The sequence below is a fragment of the Dermacentor andersoni genome, chromosome 4 (assembly GCF_023375885.2).
Source record: "Dermacentor andersoni chromosome 4, qqDerAnde1_hic_scaffold, whole genome shotgun sequence".
Taxonomy (NCBI): Eukaryota; Metazoa; Arthropoda; class Arachnida; order Ixodida; family Ixodidae; genus Dermacentor; species Dermacentor andersoni.
In genome coordinates, this window is record NC_092817.1 from 66,266,579 (window position 1) to 66,290,794 (window position 24,216).

The 24,216-nt window shown below is 44.5% G+C and overlaps 1 protein-coding gene across 4 annotated transcripts in view; it reads right to left on the bottom strand.

Moving 5' to 3' along the window:
* The window catches only part of pum (pumilio), a 119,931-nt gene that overhangs the window by 38,005 nt on the left and 57,710 nt on the right, over positions 1-24,216 (bottom strand). For all 4 annotated transcript variants that reach the window (XM_055073876.2, XM_055073875.2, XM_055073874.2 and 1 more), the window contains exon 10: positions 11,612-11,752. In XM_055073876.2, coding sequence (XP_054929851.2) covers positions 11,612-11,752 — 141 coding nt within the window. The remainder of the gene's footprint in view (positions 1-11,611; positions 11,753-24,216) is intronic.

Below are 24,216 nucleotides of genomic sequence, written 5' to 3' on the forward strand. Positions count from 1 at the left end.
CGGGGTCGGTATGTTGGCTTGATGATTGTGGCGCAGCCAAGCCAAGCGGTCGCCACTGGGAGACTTTTAGACAGGGAGGAGGCAACCTGTGAATCTGCACTTAGCTACTACGGCTGCTAGTCTAGCCCGTGAATCTGATCGCACAACTGATAGCCAATAAGGTCTACCAGTGCAAACATATCGATGGCAAGCTTCCCATGACGATTTGTCACCAGCCAATCCACCGGCCACACTGCTTATGCCTAACCAGTGCTGCTTCCAGCAAGTAAAGTTGCAGTTTCGTGACTTGCTGAAAGCAGTTTATGCCCGAATCACTGTGTGGCATCTGAAATTTGGGCTATTACTGTTGTACATTAGAGCAAAGAGTGGCTGTGCCACATGAAAGTCTGAATAATTACGCACGTTCCAAAAATTCAGCATCTCAAAAATCGGCTGGAGACAGTATTTTACATTTTTTCTACCAGAACATATACTTTAGGTGACACGCAAACAAAATTTGCTTTGCTATAGCCAATACCGCTTTGGACCCCACATTTTTTATTTCATTAAAGCAGGAGAATATTCCACGGAAATCATAGCATGACCAACCAAATTTTAGATTGATTTCTGTTGTATGAGAATTCTTATATCAGTGTTCATTATACTGAAGTTCAACTATCACATCCAAACTTTATGGAGAATGGGTAAGAAACTACATAGTCTATGTTGTGCGTGCACTACATGCAACAAAAGTAGAGAGACTAAATTCACTCAAATCAGGAAACGGATACCGAAATTGCCAACTAAAAAAATTGGTGCAATTAAAATCAATCTCAATAAGTCAATAAATATGGCTGGTTCCATGTGACAAAAGAGTTGCACATGAAGGTTAGTTACCACTGCATGTCACCTACTTATATTTAATGGAACTAGAATACGTAGCAGCAGACCATTACAGAACTCTGAAAGGCAATTGATAAGCCTACTCAAATTAACATACTCATCAAGTTTAAAAGCTAGAGTTCTAACACTGTATGTGGCAACGGTTCTTCGCAGTTCAAAAGTGAGATGGAATGGCTAGCAGTGCGTACATGAGTAGTCACCTATGTCTTCTATCAAGGTGTCTACCAAGTTGCCATTTCCAAATTCCCCGAGTTTTCCAAACTATCACATCCAAACTTTATGGAGAATGGGTAAGAAACTACATAGTCTATGTTGTGCGTGCACTACATGCAACAAAAGTAGAGAGACTAAATTCACTCAAATCAGGAAACGGATACCGAAATTGCCAACTAAAAAAATTGGTGCAATTAAAATCTATCTCAATAAGTCAATAAATATGGCTGGTTCCATGTGACAAAAGAGTTGCACATGAAGGTTAGTTACCACTGCATGTCACCTACTTATATTTAATGGAACTAGAATACGTAGCAGCAGACCATTACAGAACTCTGAAAGGCATTTGATAAGCCTACTCAAATTAACATACTCATCAAGTTTAAAAGCTAGAGTTCTAACACTGTATGTGGCAATGGTTCTTCGCAGTTCAAAAGTGAGATGGAATGGCTAGCAGTGTATACATGAGTAGTCACCTATGTCTTCTATCAAGGTGTCTACCAAGTTGCCATTTCCAAATTCCCCGAGTTTTCCAGGTTTTCCCCGAGAGCCTCTACAAAATTTCCTGATAACACAGAACTTTGTTTTATGTCAAGACGGGATGACACCTAGTCGCCCCTGATGCTGTCACTCTCTAGTAAGCTTGATAAAAAAATAAATAATAATAAAAATGACAATCCAGTTTTAAAAGTTAGTAGTGTTTACTTTATTCAAAAAGAAAACAGAACGGAGTGGTTAGTAAAATGCACCACAAATAAGGAATGTTAAAAAAATGGTAAAACCCATTGCAAATCGAGTTTAACATTCTCATATGCGAATAAAAGGAGATCCAGACAGAAGCAAATAATTTCGAATATGAGCTATTTCTATCAACTGATAGCAAGCTCACTGGTATGAGGCCCAAACTTTGTCACAAGTGAGATTTTCTCTCGACAGCTGGAAAATCAACCACAACTGTCCTGACATGCTCTCAGTCTATGCACAATGCCCCAGTGTTGCGTTTCACTGCTTAAAAGGGTTTATATTGGTTTGGATGAGGAACACCTGCATTGCGGCGTCAGCCAACACTTTGTTTTATGAGCTCAAGCTCCTTCAAAAAAGCGGTGGTACGCTTCCTTTCTTATTCATTCCTAAATGCATAGGTCTTTCCTGTGCTTGTCCACCTTTCGCCGCGCTTTCGCCCAGTGGACTATTTGAAGCATCCTCTTGATCAGTTTTGCAGTCAATGTCCGTTTCTTTGGGCTCCCTAAGGGGCCACGAAAACGTCAAAAAGTCTGGCGCAAATCGCCACAAGCACATACAGAAAAGCTCTGAAGGCCTTCCGAAAAGCTATTCGGCGTGTCGGTGCTTGTACTGTGACAGGAGATGGCTAGTGCACGTGTGTATAATTACGGAATACATACTGTGTCCCGTGACAATTGCCCCTTCTCAAACTTATGACTCACCACAATACTTTTGCGTATGCTTCACCATGTAACACTGCTATATTGAGGCGAAGCTGACTTTCTGAACCAGCTTTATGCAACGCACCGTGCTTTCAGAGCCTCAAGGCCAATTGTGAGCACCACAAAGGCGGAGTCGGTGCCATTGCTGACAGTGGCGAATTCCTTTAATGTAGAACACGACACAGAACTGCAAGAAGCTTAAATTTATAAAAAAATTACATTATGGGGTTTACATGCCAAAATCATGATCTGATTATGAGGCACGCTGTAGTGGGGGGACTTCGGAAATTTGGCCACCTAGGATTCTTTAACGTGCACCTAAATCTAAGTACACGGGTGTTTTCGCATTTGGCGCCCATCAAAATGTGGCCACCGTGGCCAGGATTTGATCCCATGACCTTGTGCTCAGCAGCCCAACACAATAGCCTCACTGAGCAACCATGGCAGGTTGGTTGCAAGAGGCTTAATAACGAATGTCGAATCAGCTAGGCCTAGTGTTGCCGCGGTGGTGGCTATGGCTAGTGGATCTGCATGTGAGAACACCGGTTCGATGCAGCAACATAATTAAAGTGGCGGCGGTGGTGGTTTTAATTAATGCCATTGCGGTCAAGGCGAAATGCCCGGAAAAGCACCCAAATTGCAGGCATTCTTATACATTGACTCTATGGGGTACATGTTGGTACCGTGAAGCCGTCTGAATTATAGGGCATCCAGAAAGTTGGTCATTGTACAATGGCAACTCCTCCAGCAGACGACACGGCGTCAACAATGATAAATTACGACTCCTCTTTGTTACTCGAGCCAGCATTACTGCGACTTTCATTCCCTTTCAACAAAATTGCGGCTACCTTTCACTGATAGAAGCACAAAATTCCCCGAGTATTTCCAGACTATTCAAGATCCCTGATAATTCCCGGTTCTCCCAGTTGGTAGACACCCTTCTATATATATTGCCAGTTGGCAAATTTGGTAAGAAAATTCCTATCACCCTGCGATGCATAAGTGCGATGAACAGAGGATGTAATGTTTCCTTTCCTTGAATGCCTGTTCATTTGTCGGCAATAAGTTAGTACAAAACTTGCCAGACACAAATTTGTCTAGCAAATAATCTGTGTGCAGCTAGTATCATGTCATCCACCAAGAACTGAAACATGCTTTGAAACCACGGGACCAGGCTCGTGCAGGCAGCCCATGGCACTTTCAGCCTCAGGCCAGGTACAGGCCTGTGCAGTGGTATTTTTTTTAAGTACTGTGCCAATGGCTGGGCCACCTAATGTGCGCATTACTATGACTGAAACATCTAATAAGAAAAAGCCTATCTGAAGCATCAGAATAATGCATTAAACCAACAATGGAGCAGCACAAAAAAATCCTTCAGCTCCAGACAGTTCACGCAGGCAGTGTTTGAGCTTTCTATACGCCATGTGCTTAAAATGGCACATGCCGCTCAAACAACTCGGCACATACTTTAGCAGACCTCAGGAGTGGCCACAGCATTAGGTCTGTGCTAGGCCACGCTATAAATCTGCAGTGATACATATGGAAGTCAAAAGGCGGTACAGCAGAATCATGTCAATTTGAACTCCAAGAGGACCGGAAAATTAACTGTATAAAATGCAGTTCTATTTAAGGAGAGCCCCTTTTAAATACGGGCCCTATCAATCAATAGTGTGTGCCAGCATGCGAAACCAAAACAGTCATTGGGCTCGCAATGAAAAAAAAAAAACCGTACCTTTCCTGCATCGGTGTTTGAATGGGGGCTCCTAGCTGCTCCTCCCGGATAAGAAAGGAGGGTGCACATGCCTCCTCTAGTCTCGACTCCCCAGGCACCTTTGTCATTTTTACGGCACGTGACATTATGGTAGCCAGCTATGCATTGAACCTTCATCTTTGGCTAGGGTTTGTCCGAAAAGCAGTGCATGGGAGCGAGGAATTTTGTTAGAAATAACCAGTGTGCGGTTTTTGGAGTTTGAATTTAGAGGAGCTTTTCTCTAATATAATGTGGGGCATTGCCAGGACCAACAGGGCAGTTTGAATTATCTGTCAACTTGAAATAATAGATTTTAAATTATTGGGATTTACTGTAAAACAAATGCAAAGAAATCTTTTCAAACCTACAACTTGACAATGAAACCAGTAGGTATCCTGTCTATAGCATTACGTGCTGAGGGAGAGAAGCTACTTAAGGAGACACTAAAGATAATTTTATACTTTGTTTATTTGCTTCTGAATCCATTTTCATACCACGTTTCAGTGGTTTTGTATTTACATGAGCACATGTTCATCAAAAGATGCACTTAGAAAAAATTCGTTTTGTACTTCCTGCACGGTGATGTATTAAGCAATTAGGAGTAAATTACCAGCAACATTTATTAGAGTGGGTGCTAACAGAACTCCACAATGCTTTTGGCTTTGTTCAACTTCATTACAATAGCTTAGATAGTTACCATCCTCCTATCTAAAGGTGAACAACACGACAATGGTGAGTGAACTTGCCATGTGCTTCCTTTTATAAGCAAAATCTCCCAAGTACACACAGCAGACTGCAGTCAGAGGCATAGTGTGCCTGCCAAGAGCCAGTTGAAAAAGTGGCTCTTCCTAGCACTTGCAAATGTAGGCTCCTGTGTCTGCCCTTCTACAGGGCCACATAAAATGATTTTAAATTCATTTCCTGATGTGAAGCCAGGGCATTATAGAAGGTTCGATTGTTTTACTGCTGAGGTCCACATTAACCATAAAGTCCATACTAATCAATCGCACGAAGCCATAATCATTGTGCCACATGAAATGACTAGTGCCACAACTTGTTTTTGCATTTTATTAAAGCTTCAAAGTTACAATATAGTAAAAACTAATTAATTCATATGCTGTGGGAACTGGTGTAAGCAAATCTTAGGTAAACAGGCAAGAGAAAATGGTACAGCTGGGTAAGAGATCTGCAGCGTACTTCGGTGACAAACATGCCCTGCAACCATCAGCCAAGCAGCGGTGAAACATGATGTAGTGCCACCGCCAATCAAAGCACCTAAACCCTTGGGTGCTAGAAATTTCTGGTGAAAACTGGCATGCGCCAATTGTCTCAAAGAGTTACTTGTTATGGACACAAGAGAAGTATGTTTACAGTTGTGGCTTAATGGTAAGAGCATTGGGCTGGGAACTGACGTTCCAACTTCACTATCAGACACATAAATCGTTTATGTGAGCTATTCGACCCACGAGAGTGGACCGTACTGCACTTCATACCGACCTTCTAATGCTAAGAAAATTTTGCTTTGCAGTTTTTCTTTAGAAAACCAAAAGCTCTTCCCGGCTTTATGGTAGGCGGGTTATATGGGTTATTGTTTGGCCATTAAAGGGGGACCTGGATTTTTGGGACCGGAAATCAGTCAAAAATTTGAATTTTCAATTTTTATTTTCCACGTTCCTGATGCGTTTCTGTGCCTATCTCCGAAATGTGATTACAAAATACTGCATAGTTCTTCCGTTATCGTGATCAAAAGATGCGAATCCCCAAGCGTTGCCCTTTATATTGGGGGCAAATCGCGTCCTATTTTCATTGCACATAACTTGCTAAGTACGCGCTCTGCCAGCACCATTTTGGTATCGTTCGAAAGCTCACGTTTCTGGCTTTCTTTATTCGTCAGTCAGCAACATTGCCACCGCTGTGGCCACACACACGCACACGAACACACACACACACACAAAAAAATCAACAGAAAAAGAAATTCGTTAAGCATGCTATTATCGGCTAGTTTGAGTATGTGACCAAGATGGAGAATTATGACTGGCTCCAAGGACCACGAGCGCTCAGATGACGAAAACAGCCGCCATTTTGTCTTAGTCTCGCGACTGTGACGCTGGATATGCTGGAGGTCCGACAAAGTTTCGTTCCGTGAATCGTTACGGGCGGAAACATACGCGATGCAATAAACTTCCGAAAGCGATTCCGTCGTTGCAGTCTGCACTGGATACCCGGCAGCTCACCGCCAAACGTAGACGCCTCAACTGCCTCAGACGCCTCAATCCACACACTGGTTACACTCGCGTAAGAATTGAACACGGCTGTTGTGGAAGAGGAGGTGGATAAGGTAAGAGCATGCAAGAAACCAACGATCAACAAGATTGCATCTACAACGGCCGCAGAGCGGAAGATTTGGCATTTTGTTGAAGATCCGACCACTGATAGTGCAACAGCCTTGGTTGCGAAACCCGCTACTCCGTACGTTGTCGTCGGACTTGCAGCAGTGAACAATTTTCTCGGCGTTTTCTCGTGTAACCCTTGCGGTGGTTCTGCGTAGCTGGTGCGGAGCGATCAGGATTACGGTCTCGCTACCAAACTGACTGTGATTTGCGAGATCTGCGGTGATGTTGCGTCGGGATTGAGCTCGCGGGGAATTGAGGGCCGAAAATGTGTAATACTTTTGAAGTGAACGTACTCGCAGTGCATGCTATGTCGTACACAGGCAACGGCCAAACGGCCATGAATTATACCTAGTGCCTACTGATGGCCTTTGGTGCCGTTTTTCCAAACTTTTTTTCAATGTGTCAGTTGTAAAATGTTTTTGTTTTCTCAAAACCACAATTTTGATGATGCCATACTGGAGGTGCATTACCTCTGCCTCTATTTGTGCTATCACTGCAACTTTTTTTTTTTTCCAGAAAGGCAAAGCTGTGTAGAGTGCAGATATACGAAACAATGTTGCTGCATTTATCAGAAAATTAAAAAAAAAAAAAGTTTCTTTTTTCAGCAGTTAGATGGATTTCTCTCACTGAAGTTTTCAATGTTCTCATTTGATAAAAAAATTGGGTTAGAACACCATACTTGCTTATTTACACTCTTTGTTAGTTCCACATCATTTTTGTATGTAGATATTTATTATGCCATACATAGTTTGGTAGAGAGCTCACCTCCAAGCAAATTATGCAATAATGCAGTTTCTTCAATTTCTTGAAAGTTATTTACCCTGCGAGAATAACTGGATTACATTGAAAGGGGGACGTGGGGATCAACTCTGGAAAAATGACCCAAAAATAACTTTTTAGAAAGTTGCAGATTTCGAATCTTTGACCCCTTTTCTATAAGTTTTCTAAGTATTTCCGCTAAAAACGACTGCTAAGCACCATATATAAATATATACATAAGGCAATACAGTGAAAATTTCGTGAAAATCTATTGAAAGTCGCGGTTTTCGAGCGTCCCTAGCTCCGAAACGGCAGTACGCAGCGCAGCCATGCTGGTACCGTTGAAAAGCGCACCTCTTCCTTTTGACGCCTCTCTTTCATTTCCTGATAGAGAGAAGAGAAAGCATAAAAACATAAAAAGTCTGAAGATCGCGGAGCCGCTTGTCACGGCCGCCGACTGGCTTGCTCCGTCACGTGCGTTCTATGAGCCTCCCCATTGGCCGGGTCTGGAAACGAGCTGCTGCGGCGTCTGCTTCTCCCGTTTCTTCGCGCGCTGGCTGCTGCCCCTTTGTTTACGTGTTGGATATTCGAGGTAGCCTGCCACTTCATCGCTTTATTCAGATTTGAGTTTTCTATTTCATTTTGTGGTTTCGAGCATGACTGGGCGGACGTGGACAACGAAATACGCGACCAAGCACCGCTTCGGCAGCCGCAAGCGCAAGCCGCCAAACATCCGAAGGATAAGTAGTCCTAGCAGAGATGTGTCCGCGCGCGAGCTTGCAAGAGAGACTGTTGACCCATTGCCGGGCAGTTCGCAGGCTGTTGCAGCCTTGAGTTCCAGTGGTGATGATACCGAACTAATAAGGCCTTTTCCGATGCTTCCGGGCCTGCCTGCAACATCCCGTAAATGCTCCGCGACGTACCCCGATTGTGCCACCGCCGTCACCGAGATGAACGACGAAAGTGCGGTCCAAGCGCGTGCGTCTGCCGGCCGTGAAGACGAACCGTGCATCAGCAACGGTCGCACCATACAGTCGCATCTTGAGTCACAATTCATCTTGTCGGAGGTGTTGAATATGACCGCCCCCACTGTCCGCGCGTCACTTGGTTCTGTGCCGGCAGCCGACCGGAAGATAGGGTTTACGGCTGGAGGAGCATGCTTGGTGGCGACAACGGATTCAAGCAAGTCGAGCGGCTGAGAAAGATGCCTTGCGCAAGAAGAGGGCACAAAAAGCACATGAAAGCAAGCATAAATGATTTAAGAAGCCAAGAGATCAACCTGACACCTGCACCTGCAAGGCCGGTGGTTTCTAGTCGAATAAACATGGTCCAAAACTTCGAACACCTTTTTCTCAAAACTTTTTTCTACCACCAAGGTCAACTTGCAAAGCCAATATCTCAGCCGCCGTTATGAATATTTTTACACCGTTTGTTTTGTTACACTCATTGTGCACCACTGCACACAGTGACATGTTTTGTTTTCAAAATGGTTGCTTCAATAATTTGTTATCTTTTGTTTTCACAGTCGAGATTTTCATGCAACTGAAGTAGCTGCCAAAGAATGAGAATATAAAAAAATTCTGTTAGGCTAAAAAAATTACAGGAATGTCACTGCGTGGAGGATACATATAGGAGTGCTATCAATGTTTGCTTGAACTCCTAGCATCAATAAACAGGTGTGCAGGCATTTTGCAAAAATGAAAGCAGAAAAATTTTGTAAACGAAAAAGTACTTCAGATATTGCAGCCATATTTTCACAGTTTTGTTTATGTGATATTATTAACACCTGCGCGAAATTTCATCAAGATCGGCTGGTAAATAAAAAAAGTTAGCTTTGATCCCCATGTCACCCCTTAACACAAGTCTACTGTACTAGGGGCCATTGCACAAACACAAGCCTTTTGGCTAGTCAAATTGTGTTCCAAATGCCACATGCGGGGTGCTTTAATTAGTTCTGTATTCACGGAGCCACTGACTTATATTGTGCGCTACTTCCCATGATTTGCAATTCTTATGCACGTTGCAAATTTATTTTTTGGGCTTGGTTATTCGAACTTTGTTACGGCACTGTTAATTTCTTCACAGAACCAATAGCAATGACAGAAACGCTAAAGTGGCACACTTGCTTGCGTACAATTGTTGCCAAGATCGTGGCTGTGAAAAAAAGTTTCTTCAAGCCATTTGGTTTGCTGCCCGTACTGTCGCTTTCATTGGCGAAATGTCATCTCTGTTTTTCAAGTGCGGTGCGGCAGCTTCACACAGACAATGTACCACAATACAACTTCCGTCATTGACATACCAATGTGTGCTGGTTAGACCTTATAGACTTGACCTACAAAAATTTGCAGCTGGCCAGTATAGTGCCATGCTGGCATAGTGTTGCAGGAAGCTTAAAGCTGTTACCGTATTTATTCGAAACTAGGCCAATAGTTTATTTCAAATAATCATATAAAACTCTAGGGTCGGCTTAGATTCGAAAATTTAAAAAGAAGAAGAAGAAACTTGCCAATATTTAATTGAAATTGATAAACATGATGCTTAGCTAGCACCATCTAAAAAAGTAGGTATCGCAGCTGCTACTAGCCGTGCCAGTCGTCAACTGAAGTACACGAGCAACGTCACCATTTGGACCTTTGTCGTATTGGCATGTGTGTGGCGTGGTGTTATTGTAAATGCACCAAACAGGCGATGCCCTTAGGCTGCAGCTTTCAAATGAAAAGTTGTGCTGGCCGCAGAGGAATCATCAAACGTTCAAGCCGGGCGGGACTTTGGCATCGATGAGAAACACGTCCGTCGTTGCAGGGGGCTACAGGAGACGCTTTTTGCATGCGCCAGCCACAACAAGGAGATGACAGCAAAAAGGAAGATAGCCATGTAAAATGGTCTCGGCATGTTCATATTTAATAAAGGCTGTTTTCATTTTGTGAACGCTATCGTCGCTTTTTCGTTTAACCTACATTCAAGGTAAGTTTCTTTTTTTCTCCCCACCTGGCTTTGGACTTGTGGGGGCCGGCTTAGAATTGGGCCGGCCTAGATTTCGAGTAAATAAGGTACATTCGAACGAGTGGCTCATAGCTGATTAAGGCATAGGTCGTGCACACAGATTAGACTGACAGTTCAGGGTTAGACAACGTTCAGGTTTGCAGATCAGTTGACGGCTGACGCGATGAAATTCGCACGTGTGAACATGCTAATCCAATATGATCCTACAACCTGTGCACCTACTTGTGCCTGCTTGGTCAGACCTACATACAAGCTACAAGACACTGGACTTTCACTACTTCCTCATCCATACATGCTACTGCTGTAGACATTTTCTCCGTCCACACTGCATACAAGTTTTTCTGATTGGCTTTGTAGATACAGACTAATCTTGCGAGTGTGCAGCACAAAGAGGCTGCATGCAGCAAGACATGTTTCTTTTATTGAATATTTGAAAAACCAAATACTAGTAGACGTTTGATTCACAAATAGAATTCTTTGATTATTAACTAGTAAATTAGTTATTTGCATATTTGTACACCCCAAAATTCACTAATGCAGCCAAAATTGCGGACAGTTTGCAAGTGCTGCATCATCTGTGAGCACATGCATTCTGTTGTTGAGCCCCGTGCAACAACCAGTGTCCCTTACTAAAGCTGGTTGCGATTCTGTAATGCACAAGTGAAATGCTTCAGAATGGACTGTACTTGAACTGTGTTGTAAACTTTATCTGGCTACCTCACAATGCTGACGTCCCCCGATATAGATGCATGCTTGTGTGCCTCCTGTGCTCTTCTCGTCACCGAAAGACTGCAAATAGCACGTATGGGAACTGGAGTTGCATTAATGAGTATGTGCCCGAGCCTGCAAAAGAACTCGCTAGTGCTGCCACATTGAACCAATTTGTCAGCTTTCTACTAGGTTAACCCCACCTCCTCTCCCCTTTGTTGCACAACTGAAACAAAAGTCTGGCCTTAATTCATTCTACACATGCTCTTTTATGCACTTGGAAACAGAGGTATGAGGAAATTCCGAGGTAGCAGCAGATTAGTACAATCATACCTGAATCGATACTAACACGGCATGCAGAGTTCACTTCTACTAATAGCCTGCCCATCAGTGCATCCCCCCAATCATGAGTAATGACAGGGCAGTGGGCTTTAGTGAGTGCGGCTCAACTAACTCACCAGGTTGGCTGGGAGCGCTGGTTCCTGGTGCAGCCGGATTTACCAGCACCGGTGGCATAAGGCGGACTGCTCGTGTGTTACCCATCATTAGTGATCCGTTCTGGTCGTAGTAGGGAGGTGCCAGCATCTGATACTGGCCACCTGCAGTTGAATGTACAAGATGACACCGTGGCATATCCTTTCAGCACAACTCCCAGTCGATTTCTACACATACCAAATGTCACAGTACAAAATTTCACAACTTGGTAAACAAGCGCTTAGTGAAGACAGCACCAGTAAAAAAAAAACAAATGATCAGTACACAAAGAAGCTACAGAATGCCATACTTCTATGCTTTTAACAGACATTGAAAATCTTAAAGCATAAAATGTTAGCTGTAGAATACACATTCGAACTTCGCGACAACATAAATTAGTAAAACAATAAAAGAGAAAAGTTTATTGCAGCAAAGATATGTTGCAAAATTTCAATACAATTTAATCCCAGCATAACATACTAATTCAACTTGCAGCACAATTAAGTTTCTTTTTTTTCCTCGTCAGTGTCCCAAAGAATTAATGCATCAAAATTAATGCCACAACAAAGTCTGCGACTGGCATATTTTCACTTCCATGATGTTATCATGGAGAAAGTGAGGACACCACCACCCCAAAAAGAGAGAGAGAAAATAAAATAATTCAAGAGTTACTCTTGCCAGTACCGATAATAAAAAAGATGTTGACTGGATAAAATGCAAATATCCATTACCTTAACAACCAAAAACGCATTGCTAACAGCCAGCATTACTGCCATTGCAATCGCAAGATGGTGAGAAGTTTTCATAATTTTCAACAATGATGTGCCATTCTGTTAGAAAAGCTTCTTCAAGCGATTACCCTGGAACCTTCGATGGCGTATGTATAAAAGCCAAGGCGCTTGACTGGCATATCAGATTTCGCCCCCATCGCTGCTATCGTGCTTTAAGTGTAGCCTGTTTTTTGTGGGCAGATTTGCCCCAATAGGAGTTAGCTGCGTTATTCACAGTATTGCTACTGTATTCTTTGCCCTCACTACTACGCGACTCTATAATTGTGCTTCACTAGATGGTGAGGACACTGCCACAGAATACAGCCGACATCAGATTTGCGGATTCCCTAGGGTCTGCGAAAATATCCCAAAAAGCAAATGCATGCCTTTAACTGCCCTCCAGGGCTCAAATCTCCATAGCCCTGCACAACATAGCTGTTATTATCAGGTGCTTCGGTGCTCGTACTGTGACATAAGAGTGTGGTCGAGCGCATAAGTAATTAAGGAACTGATGTTAACATCCCCCTGGCATCAGCCTTTAGCACTCAATATGCTTCACCGCAATACACTGCATATGCTTGATTGCATAACACAGCTGTATTGTGGCAAAGCCGACTCTCTGGAACTGGCATTATGCAACATTTATTACTTAAGCCGTGCTTTCCACACGTCGATGCCATTGGCAAGGATGATGAAGGCGGAAAATCCTTTAAATCAAAAGCACAGTGCCAAACAGCAAACGCCAAAGCAGCTAGGCATAATGACAGAACAAAACTACTATGGCTGCCAGTGGATCGGTGTATGAGTGTGCTGGTTTGATGCTGCGATATAATCAAAATGGCGGCAATGGCAGCTTTTATTATTATTGTTTCGGACCTGCCATCACGGCTAAAAGACAAAGATTGGTCAGCAAAGGGCTCCAGGGTACGAAATGTCGGATATCTTTATTGGCTATGTACAGTACATGGCGGTGGGGCCAAGGCATACGAATCGGCGGGCATGTCCAAAAGATCAGTTGCAAACTGTATGCCCTATGCAGTGGCACCTCGTGCAATGGACACCTTTTATAGAATTCTGTTTCGTAGGAGCACGTGCCACTGTCAAGACTACTTGCTTGACAGAATGCAAAACCTGCATCGCCGCTGGTTGGGAAGCAAGCCAAAATAGCACTTTTGGAATTAAAACTGATTTTCTGTGGCACTAAACCACGTGTTTCATGGCTATACCTCAATTTCGTGGTTTGAAGTTCTGCGAAAATGAAGTTATTTTGGGAGTCTCGTCAATTGAATCGTGGCAGGATTTTACAATAACCATTAAACATATGGCTCAGAGGCCACAGAAAAAAATCTTAAGAGTCCATCTGATGGCTTGCAAGCAGACAGCGATGCAATGTGGCTTTCACATTCTGTCAAGATGAAGCAATGTGACATTGTCAGCATGCACTCCAACGAAACAGGAATGGGCGCATGCTCTATGGCAGCATCTTTACCAGAAAATGAAGCAAAACCATTGTAAACCTTTCGGATGATTTCGTCAGGCTGACCTGAAGAGCGTCAGAATAGTGCATTGAACCAATAAAAAATTGAGGGCAGCACAAGAAATCCTTCAGCTACACAGTTCGTACAAGCATTGTCCGAGTTTTCTATACGTCCATGTGCGTAATAAGGCACATGCCGCTCAAACAACTCGGCATATACTTTAGCAGACCTCAGGAGCGGCCACAGCATTAGGGCTGTGCCACGCTATAAATCTGCAGTCGTACACATGGTAGTCAAAAGAATGGTAACACAAATGTCAAGAAATCATTTAGCACCTACAATTTATGAAGGCAACCAATAGGTACCCCATCGGCCTCAAGTAACATCAAGTATTCTTTATTAAGCAACACAGACATCAATTTTATGCTTTTGAATGTTTGAATCCAGCTTCAGACAATATGAAGCGTGTGGTTCAGTGGTACAGAAGGGAATGAAATTCCTAAAGTCTAATTTTGGCTTGCTTATGCTTGCTGGCAAGGCAGCACTGTGATGTGGTTATCACATTCTGCCACATGAGCCACTGCAACATCGTCAGCATGCTCTCTTACGGAACTCCAAATTGTATCACAGGCATTCATCGCAAGAGATGCCAGTGGAAATCAGTGGATGCTCTAAGGCAGTATCCTTACCAGCCAATGAAGCATGGAATGAACACTACACAGCTGTTAATGTGACCCACATGCATACATATTTACATACTTGGTTGAAGTGAAATACAGTAAAACCTCTAATTCGAAATTTTGGTTAATTCGAAGAATATGAGTGCTCCTGTCATTTTCAATGCAAATTCTACAGGATAATTTGAATAGCCTGCATAGTTCTATCTGGATAATTCATTGTTTCTGGTTTGCAGCAACAAGCCTAACCAGGTCTAACCCCAGGAAACCAATACATAGCATCGCCATCGACATTGTTTTTCAGTTTGTTGTTCTCCAAGTGTAGAGCGGAATCACATTTTGGCATTCCTCTATGCTTCATCGCCTGTGCACCTGCACCGTCATTCGTCAACCGCAGTGCTAGTCGGTGGTCACTTGCTCGGCTGCGTGAGCAGCTTGTACGGGGTTCGTCTGCCGAAGACAGAATGCCGAAGTACAAGTCGCTGATGCTGCAGGAGAAGGTGTGCCTCATTGAGAATGCAGAAAAGTCCACATGCACGAAGACGCAACTTGCTGATGAACACAAAGTCCCTTTGACAATGCTTCTGGCCATCTTGAAAAACAAGGCATAAGTTATTGAGGCATACGTGAAGACACATCAATCAACGCTATCAAAGATTCGCTTCCCAACCTACTCCGACGTCAAAGCCGCTTTGATAAAGTGGCTACAAAATGCAAATGTTGCTCATCTTCCCATGAACGACACTAATCTACGAGAAAAGCTGATGAGTTGGCACTGTGCTTGGGCCACAAATTCAAGTGTAGCAACAGTTGACTCGTCCATTTTAAACAACCAAACAACCTCACCTACCTGACGGTGTGTGGAGAAAGCCGCACCACAAATGCAAACGATGACAACTAGCAGAAGTATATGCTGGCTCTGCTGCTTCCGGACTATGGAGATGACGAGTAGAATTTAGATGAAGCAGTCTTATTTTACGGGATGCTTCCTACTAAATCATTTGCTGCCAAGGAGACCAGGAAGCAGCCAAAGGACAGAATTACAATCCTGTTCAAAGCGAACCTGTCTGGAAGCAGCAAGCTTCCAGTACTGAAGCATCGAGAAGCCTCGATGCTTCAAGAATGTGCCTTTTCCTCCGAGGGATGCCATCATCTACAAACATAATAAGGCGGCCTGGATGACGGCAGCAAGATTCAAGGGGTACGTGCAGCTTCCCAACCAGAAGTTTTCTGTCGGAGGGCAAAAACTTCTTTTTGTTATTGATAACTGCTCAGCACCCGTTGACATCAGGAACCTGGAAGCCATCAAGATTGTCTTCCTCCCTGCAAGCACAACAGCCATATCTCAGCCGATGGACCAAGGAGTGATACTGCAGACAAGGAAGATTCACTGCCACCACTTGTTGAAGCGGATTCTGCTCTGCAACGACAACAGCAAGCAGTACTCAATACATCTCCTCGGTGTGATTTGCTTGAGTGTCTACGCCTCCAAAGAGCTCAAGGCAACTATCATAGGGTGCTGCCTTGAATATGCCAGATTTTGTAAACAACGTGGGGAGGATTAGGATGGTGCTTGCAGCTCTTCCTGCCTAGATGAGGAGGGAGATTCTTATAGTGTGCCCGGATCACCAACTGCAGCAAGGACAACAGCAAGGACGACAGCGGCGAACTAGGCTTCATGGAATATTCGAACGAAGGGTTTTCAAACAATGTATACTGACGTAAAAGATGAAATAAACAGAATGCCAGTCGGCAATGACGGCGATGATAACAAACCCATCCGGGTGCCCGCTTTAGCGGCAGTTATTTATTCTGTGAACATTGTCCGCAGCTTTGTTGAGTGCAGGGGTGGTGATTTTGACATGCTACGTGTTGTGAGCCAGCTGGAGAACATGTCATTTGGGGCAGCGAACTACCACGCCAAGCAATCCTGCATCAGCGATTACTTGGAAGTAATCTCTCGGACATGGAAAATAAAGGCGATTTCTTTTTGCGGCAAGTTCTTGCTTTTCTTTTTCTCTCTCTTTCTCTCTTTATTTCAGCTAGTTTCGAAATCCGCTCAATTTAGAATTTTCGTGGTCGTGCAGCCTTTGAATTACTGAGGTTTTACTCTAGCATCTGTCATTCACTTTGCTGTGGCAGTATGCCAGTTAGACCTATACAGTAAAATCCTCTCAATTAGGATTTCACAGAAATGGGAAAATGTTTGCATTATCAGAATATCAAACGATGAAATGTCCGAAGAAAACAAGGAAATGCTCACTGTAACATGTCTTCATTAACTGAAGAAATCTGCAAATCCTTTTTCTATTTTCGCAACATCCACCCCAAAGCTGCAATTCGTCATATCTTCATTTGAGTAGGGATGCTTTTTAAAACTTCCATGGGCGTATCCCAATTATTTTCTCATCAGTGAGCACATAACCGGCGGGTTAGATGGCAACGTGTAGCAAACCGTAGCATTGCTTCTCACACTCAACTGCGTCCTCTTCATTTGTGACATCACACGCACCTTACCTTGCAGATTTTTGTAAAACGAAAACACTGCTAGCTGCAACTGCGGCAGAGGAATTCATCGCTACTATCAATACGATCACAGATGATGAAAACACAGTGAAAACACAGTTCCGAGGCGCACTGACAATGCTGTGTCATGAGTGGGGGTAAACAAAATAATAAAAGAGGTGCGAAGCATTGCTATCCCCGTACAGTCCCCGCTGATGACTATGATGATGCCGACTCCAACGCTCTGTTTCGGTTGGACGCTATCCCTGGGCCCATATTCTGAAACATTCACCTTCCGCGAAACTATCGCCTTGGCCACGCCTTGAACTTATTGAACGAGAGTTTCGCGGTGGTGAAACTTTCACGGAAGGCGAACGTTTCAGAATACGGCCCCTGCTTCTGCACTTTTGCATCGCATCTGCAGTGCAGCACGCTTGGTAGATATGTTTTGTCTGAATTAATCTGTGTGAGGCCAAATTCCCTTCGAATTACCGTAAGTTTGATGCCATTAAGGGGGGACGCGGGGATCAGATCGCGAAAATCGCAAAAAAAGATCGATTTTTGGCAACAACGCGTTTCGGTATCTGCAATGCCTAATCTACATTGTATCAATATGGTTTGACTGAAAACGCACTAAAAGTGCCCGAAAAAAATTAATTTATCAGTGCATAGGGCGAGAAAACAGCTTTAAATCGCGTAAAATCACCGCAGTTCGCGGAGCCCTAACTCGTCTTTCCCGCCACCGAACGCCGGCATCTTGGTATCGTTCGAACGCTCGAAGTTTCACCATTCCGTTTCTGAATTCTTCGGTCGTCGCCATCTTGTAACAAACGCACAAACACAAAAGAAGCGCGGGTCTGCTAAAGGCAGTCACACGGGCCCTGGCAACCACAGCGGACGGCAGTTGTCTGCTTTGAAAACCACGCCGGCGTCGTTCTTCGCTTGACACTCGCAGAATTCGGATTTATGAAAGCTCCCAGGTCAGTGATGGATCGTCGCTCGTTCGAAAAGAACTTTTAAATGAAGCATGTCTTCGGAAAACGGAAGCGCAAGCCTCCTACGGCGAGAAAAAGACGGCGGCCAGCGGGAGAAGCGGAGAACCCGACTGAACACGCGGATAACGTGCCGCGTTATCTTGCACCGTGCTATTCCAGCAGCGAAGCCGACAATCGCCCTGTGACATCGATACTGATAACTAAGCCACCGGGAGACGTGCCAATGGAGGCTCTCGCACCTGTGCGTACGGCCGCGCGAGTCGGCAACCGAGATCGCGTTGTTGGAGGCGACGCGGGTCGAAGGTCTCCATCGCCGGCAGAGACGGTGTGCGTTTCCGATGCATCGTGCGACAGGGACACGCAGCCTGCGAGTGAGCCCCAACCGTCGACGAGCTACATACTGTATGGTGACTCAAGGCTCACCAGACGAATCGTCGCACGATTCAGACGCACCTCGAGCCGCGTTTTGTGTCAGCGGTGACTGCAGAAGCGCAGGCATGCAGCGTTCGCGACTCCCTTCGCGCAGTGTCAGCGACTGAGCGGAAGCAGCAATGCCAAGAACAAATTTCGGCCCCTTGTGACTGCGAGTTCATTATTATGCCTGTTTCCGCGATGAACTCTTTGATCGCTAAAGCTCTGTGCCCAAGATGCCAACAGCATTCTGTGGGTGTACACTGCGATACCAGGCTCGGCCTGGCAGTGAAAATGGTGGTCATGCACTACTCCAAACGGCGCAAGAAAAGGATAAAGAACGCCTGAAGAAGGCATCCAAAGCCCACCAAATAAAGAGGCAAAGGTGTAAGAAGATGCCTGACAGCAATGATTCAAAATATTACAGCCCTGGTGCTTTTTAATAAATTTGCAGTGCTTTTAAAACTTTGCAAACTTTGCAGCCAGTTTTCTCAATTGCATTTTTTTTGTCAATCACCTCGCTCGTGGAAAGCGTAGTACAACAATGGCTCGACTGATTTTGGTCCAGTTTGTTTTGCTGTGATCCACAAGCTGTGCTGTACTTAAAGACAGTCTTGAAATGTTTCTTTATCTTTCCATTATTTAATTATTTCACAATTACTACATGGCTCCATGCAGTGAAGCACAGTCATGTGCATGTTATGTTGAGCAAAAAATTATTAGCGCAATAAAAAAAAAATCGAACCCTGTCTTGATGTAGATTAGACATCTGGGCAAACATGCAAAGTATTTCCACCTCCCTATCATGTTTCGTTACTGTGCCAGGCATTCCACAAGCAAGGAACTTATAAATTCTTATAAAACAAAAACTAATTAAGATATCCTAATGAAATTTTAGAATTGTCTCTTTATTGCAATGTGCAGTGTGTGTGCCAAATTTCAGCCCTTTCTGTCAAGAAACAAAAAAGTTAATTCTGATCCCCTCCTCCCCCCTTAAATGATGCATATGCTTGCCAAGACCAGAGGATGAGTCTGGATTTCAGTAAAATCCCTTTAGTTCAGAAAATTGAATCATTCAGAATCATCCTTTGGTCCCAGCAGGGGCATCAATTATTTAGTGGCATGAAACTCTCGTTAATTCTGATGCATTTGACCGCACATTTAATACGGACAACCCTCGAAGCATGGCAGCTGCAGAACACTGCAAATGTGTGACAGTAGAGAGCAAAAGGGGCGTTAGCAGCTAATTGAAACGGAGCAGCAGAGTCCGCTTCACCACTGTCATCAGTAAAAAGTGCACGGGAACGATAGAAACGCCATGCACTTCGTGTCTATTTTGGCGCCTTTTATGTTGTTGACGAAAACCATTATGATGCCTACAAATAATAACTCCGAGGCAAGTTTGATTGGAGCCTTTTTTTTTTTTTTTTCATGGAAGTGCAGAAAGCGAGGAAAGGAATGAAATGGGGCATCAGCTTAAGGGGACGTACGGGTCGAAAAACGGCGATTTTCATTAAAAAAGTCAGTTTTATTTTTTCGACTGTTTCAGCAAGATTGATCCCTCCTCTTTCACATATAAAGAAATCAGAGCCGTAAATGATCGGGAAATTATAAATAAACTCTGTGAAAACACTCGAGGTGGCAAGAAAAGGTGCAAATCTGGCCCATCTTTCAGCACGTGATGCGTCAAATCGCGGCGTCGCAAACCATTGGGCTTGTGCAAGGCAGTGGGCTTATGCTTTTTCTCTCCGAGGTCGGCTTTGCTGCGTCACAATCTCCCCGGGAAGTAATAATAAAAATAACATTTGTCCGCCAAAACCAAGCACTTTCGCTGGATTTCTAAATCACGTGGTGCAATTCCGGCCACGCCAGTGGCTGCTATTGCGCGGCGCGGTCGCAACTTGTCTGCTCTTCCTGCGACGTGCAGCTCTCTTGGCGTGTTCCCAGGCTATCATGCATTTTGCTGCTCCTTGTTTCGATGGATCCCATGAAGAAATGCAATGTTCGATCTCGAAAGTATCGGTCGAAGCACAAGTTCAAGGGAACTCTCCGCAAAGTCAAGCGGCGTGCAATGGAGACGTCCATGGCAGCTAAGCCTAACCTCGGTGACGGCGACGCTTCCCATGGTTCAGAGCCGGCCGGCCGCTCAAGATTCGTTGACAGCGCAGACGAATTCCGTCAGTGCATCGGAGAAAAAGTTGAGAATCTTCGACAATCAAGATAGGAGAGACGAGGAGACGGCAAGCACCTTTATCTGCGAGATCGCGTCGCGAACACACTGGTGAGCGCCGCGGCATGTCCGGCGTGCGGATGGCACAACCTTTTTATCCGCGAGTTGGCCAAAAAACGGAAAGGACTCGCATCATATTTGGAGTTGTGTTGCAACAATGCAGCGTGTACCACGCCCGTTATTTCGTCAACGTATTCGCGGTGTGCATCTCCGGCAGATGATGCTAACCATGCAGTGCGCCCTTCTGCCAGCCCAAGAGAAGAGTAAATTTCACCGCGAATATTAAGGCAGTGGTTACGGTGCACACAATTGGAGCTGGACACAATCAACTCGTCCACGATTTTCTGCAGTTCTTGGTTTGCCAAAACTGATGCACCATAAATCGTTCACTGCCATAACAAAGAAAATGCACCTCGCTGCTACAAAAGCAGTGGCTGATAACTTGGAGTTGGCTCGGAAGGGAACAGCACAGGAAGTGGGTCAGCATGGTGCTCACAAAGACTCTGAGGGACCAACATATGGCGCAGGTTAATTCTAAAGTTGTGCACTGGATCTGGATACCCTGGCCTGCATTTATGTGCAATTTTTTTATAACTTTCAATTGTGTTTTTCTCAGCTTCATATTCTTTGGCCAAATATGGCTTTTTGTGCACGACATTTGATGTACTTATTGTGGTCCAATCAAGACCAAATTTGTTGTGCACAATCTTTAAGATGTGTAGAATGCACTTATCTAGGTCTTAATGCAATCACAGGGTGTCTACCAAGTTGACATTTCCAAATTCCCTGAGTTTTCCATGCTTTCCCTGAGCACCTTTGCGAAATTCCCTGAGTGATACAGAACTATGTTTTATGTCAAGATGGGCTGAAACCGTATCGCCTGATGCTGTCACCCTCAAGTAAGCATACAAAAAAATTAAAAGAAAAACAACTTAGTCCAATTTGAATACTAAAGAGTAGAGTTTATGTTATTCAAAACGAGAATAGAAGGGAGGGTTTAGTAAAATGCAGAGCAAATAAGATGTTATCGAAAAAAATTGCAAATAGAGTCGGACATTCTCAAATACGAATAAAAAGAAGATGCATACAGAAGCAAATACTTTCGAATATGAGCTACTTCAATAAACTGATAGCAAGCTCAGTGGTATGAGGCCCCAACGCTGTCACAATTGAGATTCTCTCTCAACAGCTCGTAAGTCACCTCAACTGTCCTGACATACTCTCAGCTCACGCATGACGCCTCAGTGTTTGGTTTCACTGCTTTAAAGAGTTTATTTTGGTTTGTATTAGAGACACCTGCATCTCGACATCAGCCAACACTTATTTGAGCTCAAGCTCCTTCAAAACGGCGGCAGCACGCTTCCTTTCCCGTTCATTCCTTAATGTGTAGGCCCTTTCTGTTCTTGTTCTCCTTCCGCCACTCGTTCGCCCCACAGTCCACATCCGATTTTTCGAACTCCCTGGGGCCGTGAAAACGTCAGAAAAATTGGCCAGTTGGAAAAAATTAATGCATGTCATTTAGTGCCCTTAAGGGCTCAAACCGCCACAGGCACATTCGAAAACGCTCTGAAGGCTTGCCGGTGCACGTATTAAGCATATCGGTGCTCGTAGTGTGACATGAAATACCGGATGCACGCGTGTGTAATTAAGGAATACATACTGTGTCCCATGGCAATAGCCCCTTCCCACGCTTGTTATGCTTCACTGCAATACCTTTGCGTATGCTTCCCAGAGTAACATTTATGTACGAAGGCGAAGCTGACTTTCGGGAACTAGCATTATGCAACACACCGTGCTTTCCAAGCTTCTAAGCCAACTGCAAGGACCACAAAGGCGGAGTACATGCCATTGCTGACAGCAGCGAATTCTTTCAATAAAAAACACGACAACCAATGCCAAGAAGCTTCATAGCGAACATCAAAGCAGCTAGGCCTAGCATTGCCGACGTGGTGGCTACGGCTGCCAGCGCGTCTGCGTGAGAGAGCACCGGTTCCAGGCGGCAAGGTAATCAAAATGGCAGCAGTGGTGGCTTTGATTAATGCCGTTTCGGACCTGTGGTCACGGCAAAACCTCCGGAATTTAAGGCGTCCTGATACACTGTCTTTATAGGGTACGTGGTGGTGCCACGAAGACGTCCAAATTATCGGGAATCCGGAAAGTCAGTCGTTGACTGCACACTGGAAACTCCTCCGGCCAATGACAGGGCGTCAAAGACGATTCATTACGATTCCTGCTGTTACTCGAGCCAGCATTACCTCGACTTTGGACCCTTTCAATAAAATTACAGCTAATTTTCCCTGATAGAACCACAAATTCCCCGAGTTTTCCCGAGTTTTCCAGACTACTCAAAATCCCTGAGAATTCCCGATTTTCCCGGTTGGAAGACACCCTGAATCAGTTTATTTTTAAGACTGGAAATGTTCAATACACTTGGGTGCCAGCCACTGAAAACGAAGCACCAGATATGAAATTCTCTCAAAATGTTGCCTGTCAAGGGAATTGCATTACCTTGATTATCGGTAATCAGTGGAGTGTTAGGAACAAGAAAAGCCATCTTGCACTGCTTTATCATGCCAACTGCTAGGTCCAGTAGCTGCACAAACAAGCACTGTTTTTCACTTATACATGGCACTTAGGACACGAAAGCATCGAGCTATCCTAAAACTAAAAACATATTTAGAATGAGGATATCAAGCTATATAAGTGGTACGATTTTCATTTGCCTAGCATTAATATTTAAAAAAAAGTTTCCGAGGAGCATCTCCCCTTAAAGGGCCCCTGAAACGGTTGGGACAAATTTTGTAGATGCATAGGGTACAGCTTAAGGGGGGACGCGGGTTTTACATCGCGAAAAATGGCCAAAAATTCAAGATTTTTTGAAAATAACATTTTCAGTTTCTATAACTCTTTTTCTATCTGATACCCAAATATCATCATTGTAAACCTCCTAGAAGTGCTCAAAAAATTAGTTTTATCAGCCAAGGTGGCGAGAAATCTCGCGGAAATCAAGAAAGAACAGCGTTTTTCACGCCACAATATCTCCGGAACGGCGCGACCGAGCGCCGCCATCTTGGTTTCGTTGGAAAGCGCATTTTTCCGTCTTCACATCTGCCACTTCAGCGATCTCCTCCATACAGAAACAAGCGCACAAAAAGCAAATGATTGAGGGTCGTGCCGGAGTCTGCAATTGGCCGCGCCCGCCACGTGACTCCAGCGCGGTTCGCCATTGGTCCGGCGCTGGCGTCGTCTGCTCGGCTCTTTGCACCTCGCGAGTTTGACGTCTCCGCTCGCCGTGATCTCGACGTGTCAAAACGGGCGCAACGCGGACATCGCAGTAGCGTGGCCGATCCCTACGCTTGTGGACGTTTCAGACTTTCGGCTAAGCATTCCGAGCATCGGCGACGCGGACTTCGCGACCAAGATTCGCGCGCGGAATCCTCGGACATGCGGCTAAGCCTTTCAGCAGCCGGTGTTCCGAATTGGTGACACATTCGTATCGCGCACGCAATCCTCAGAAACGCGG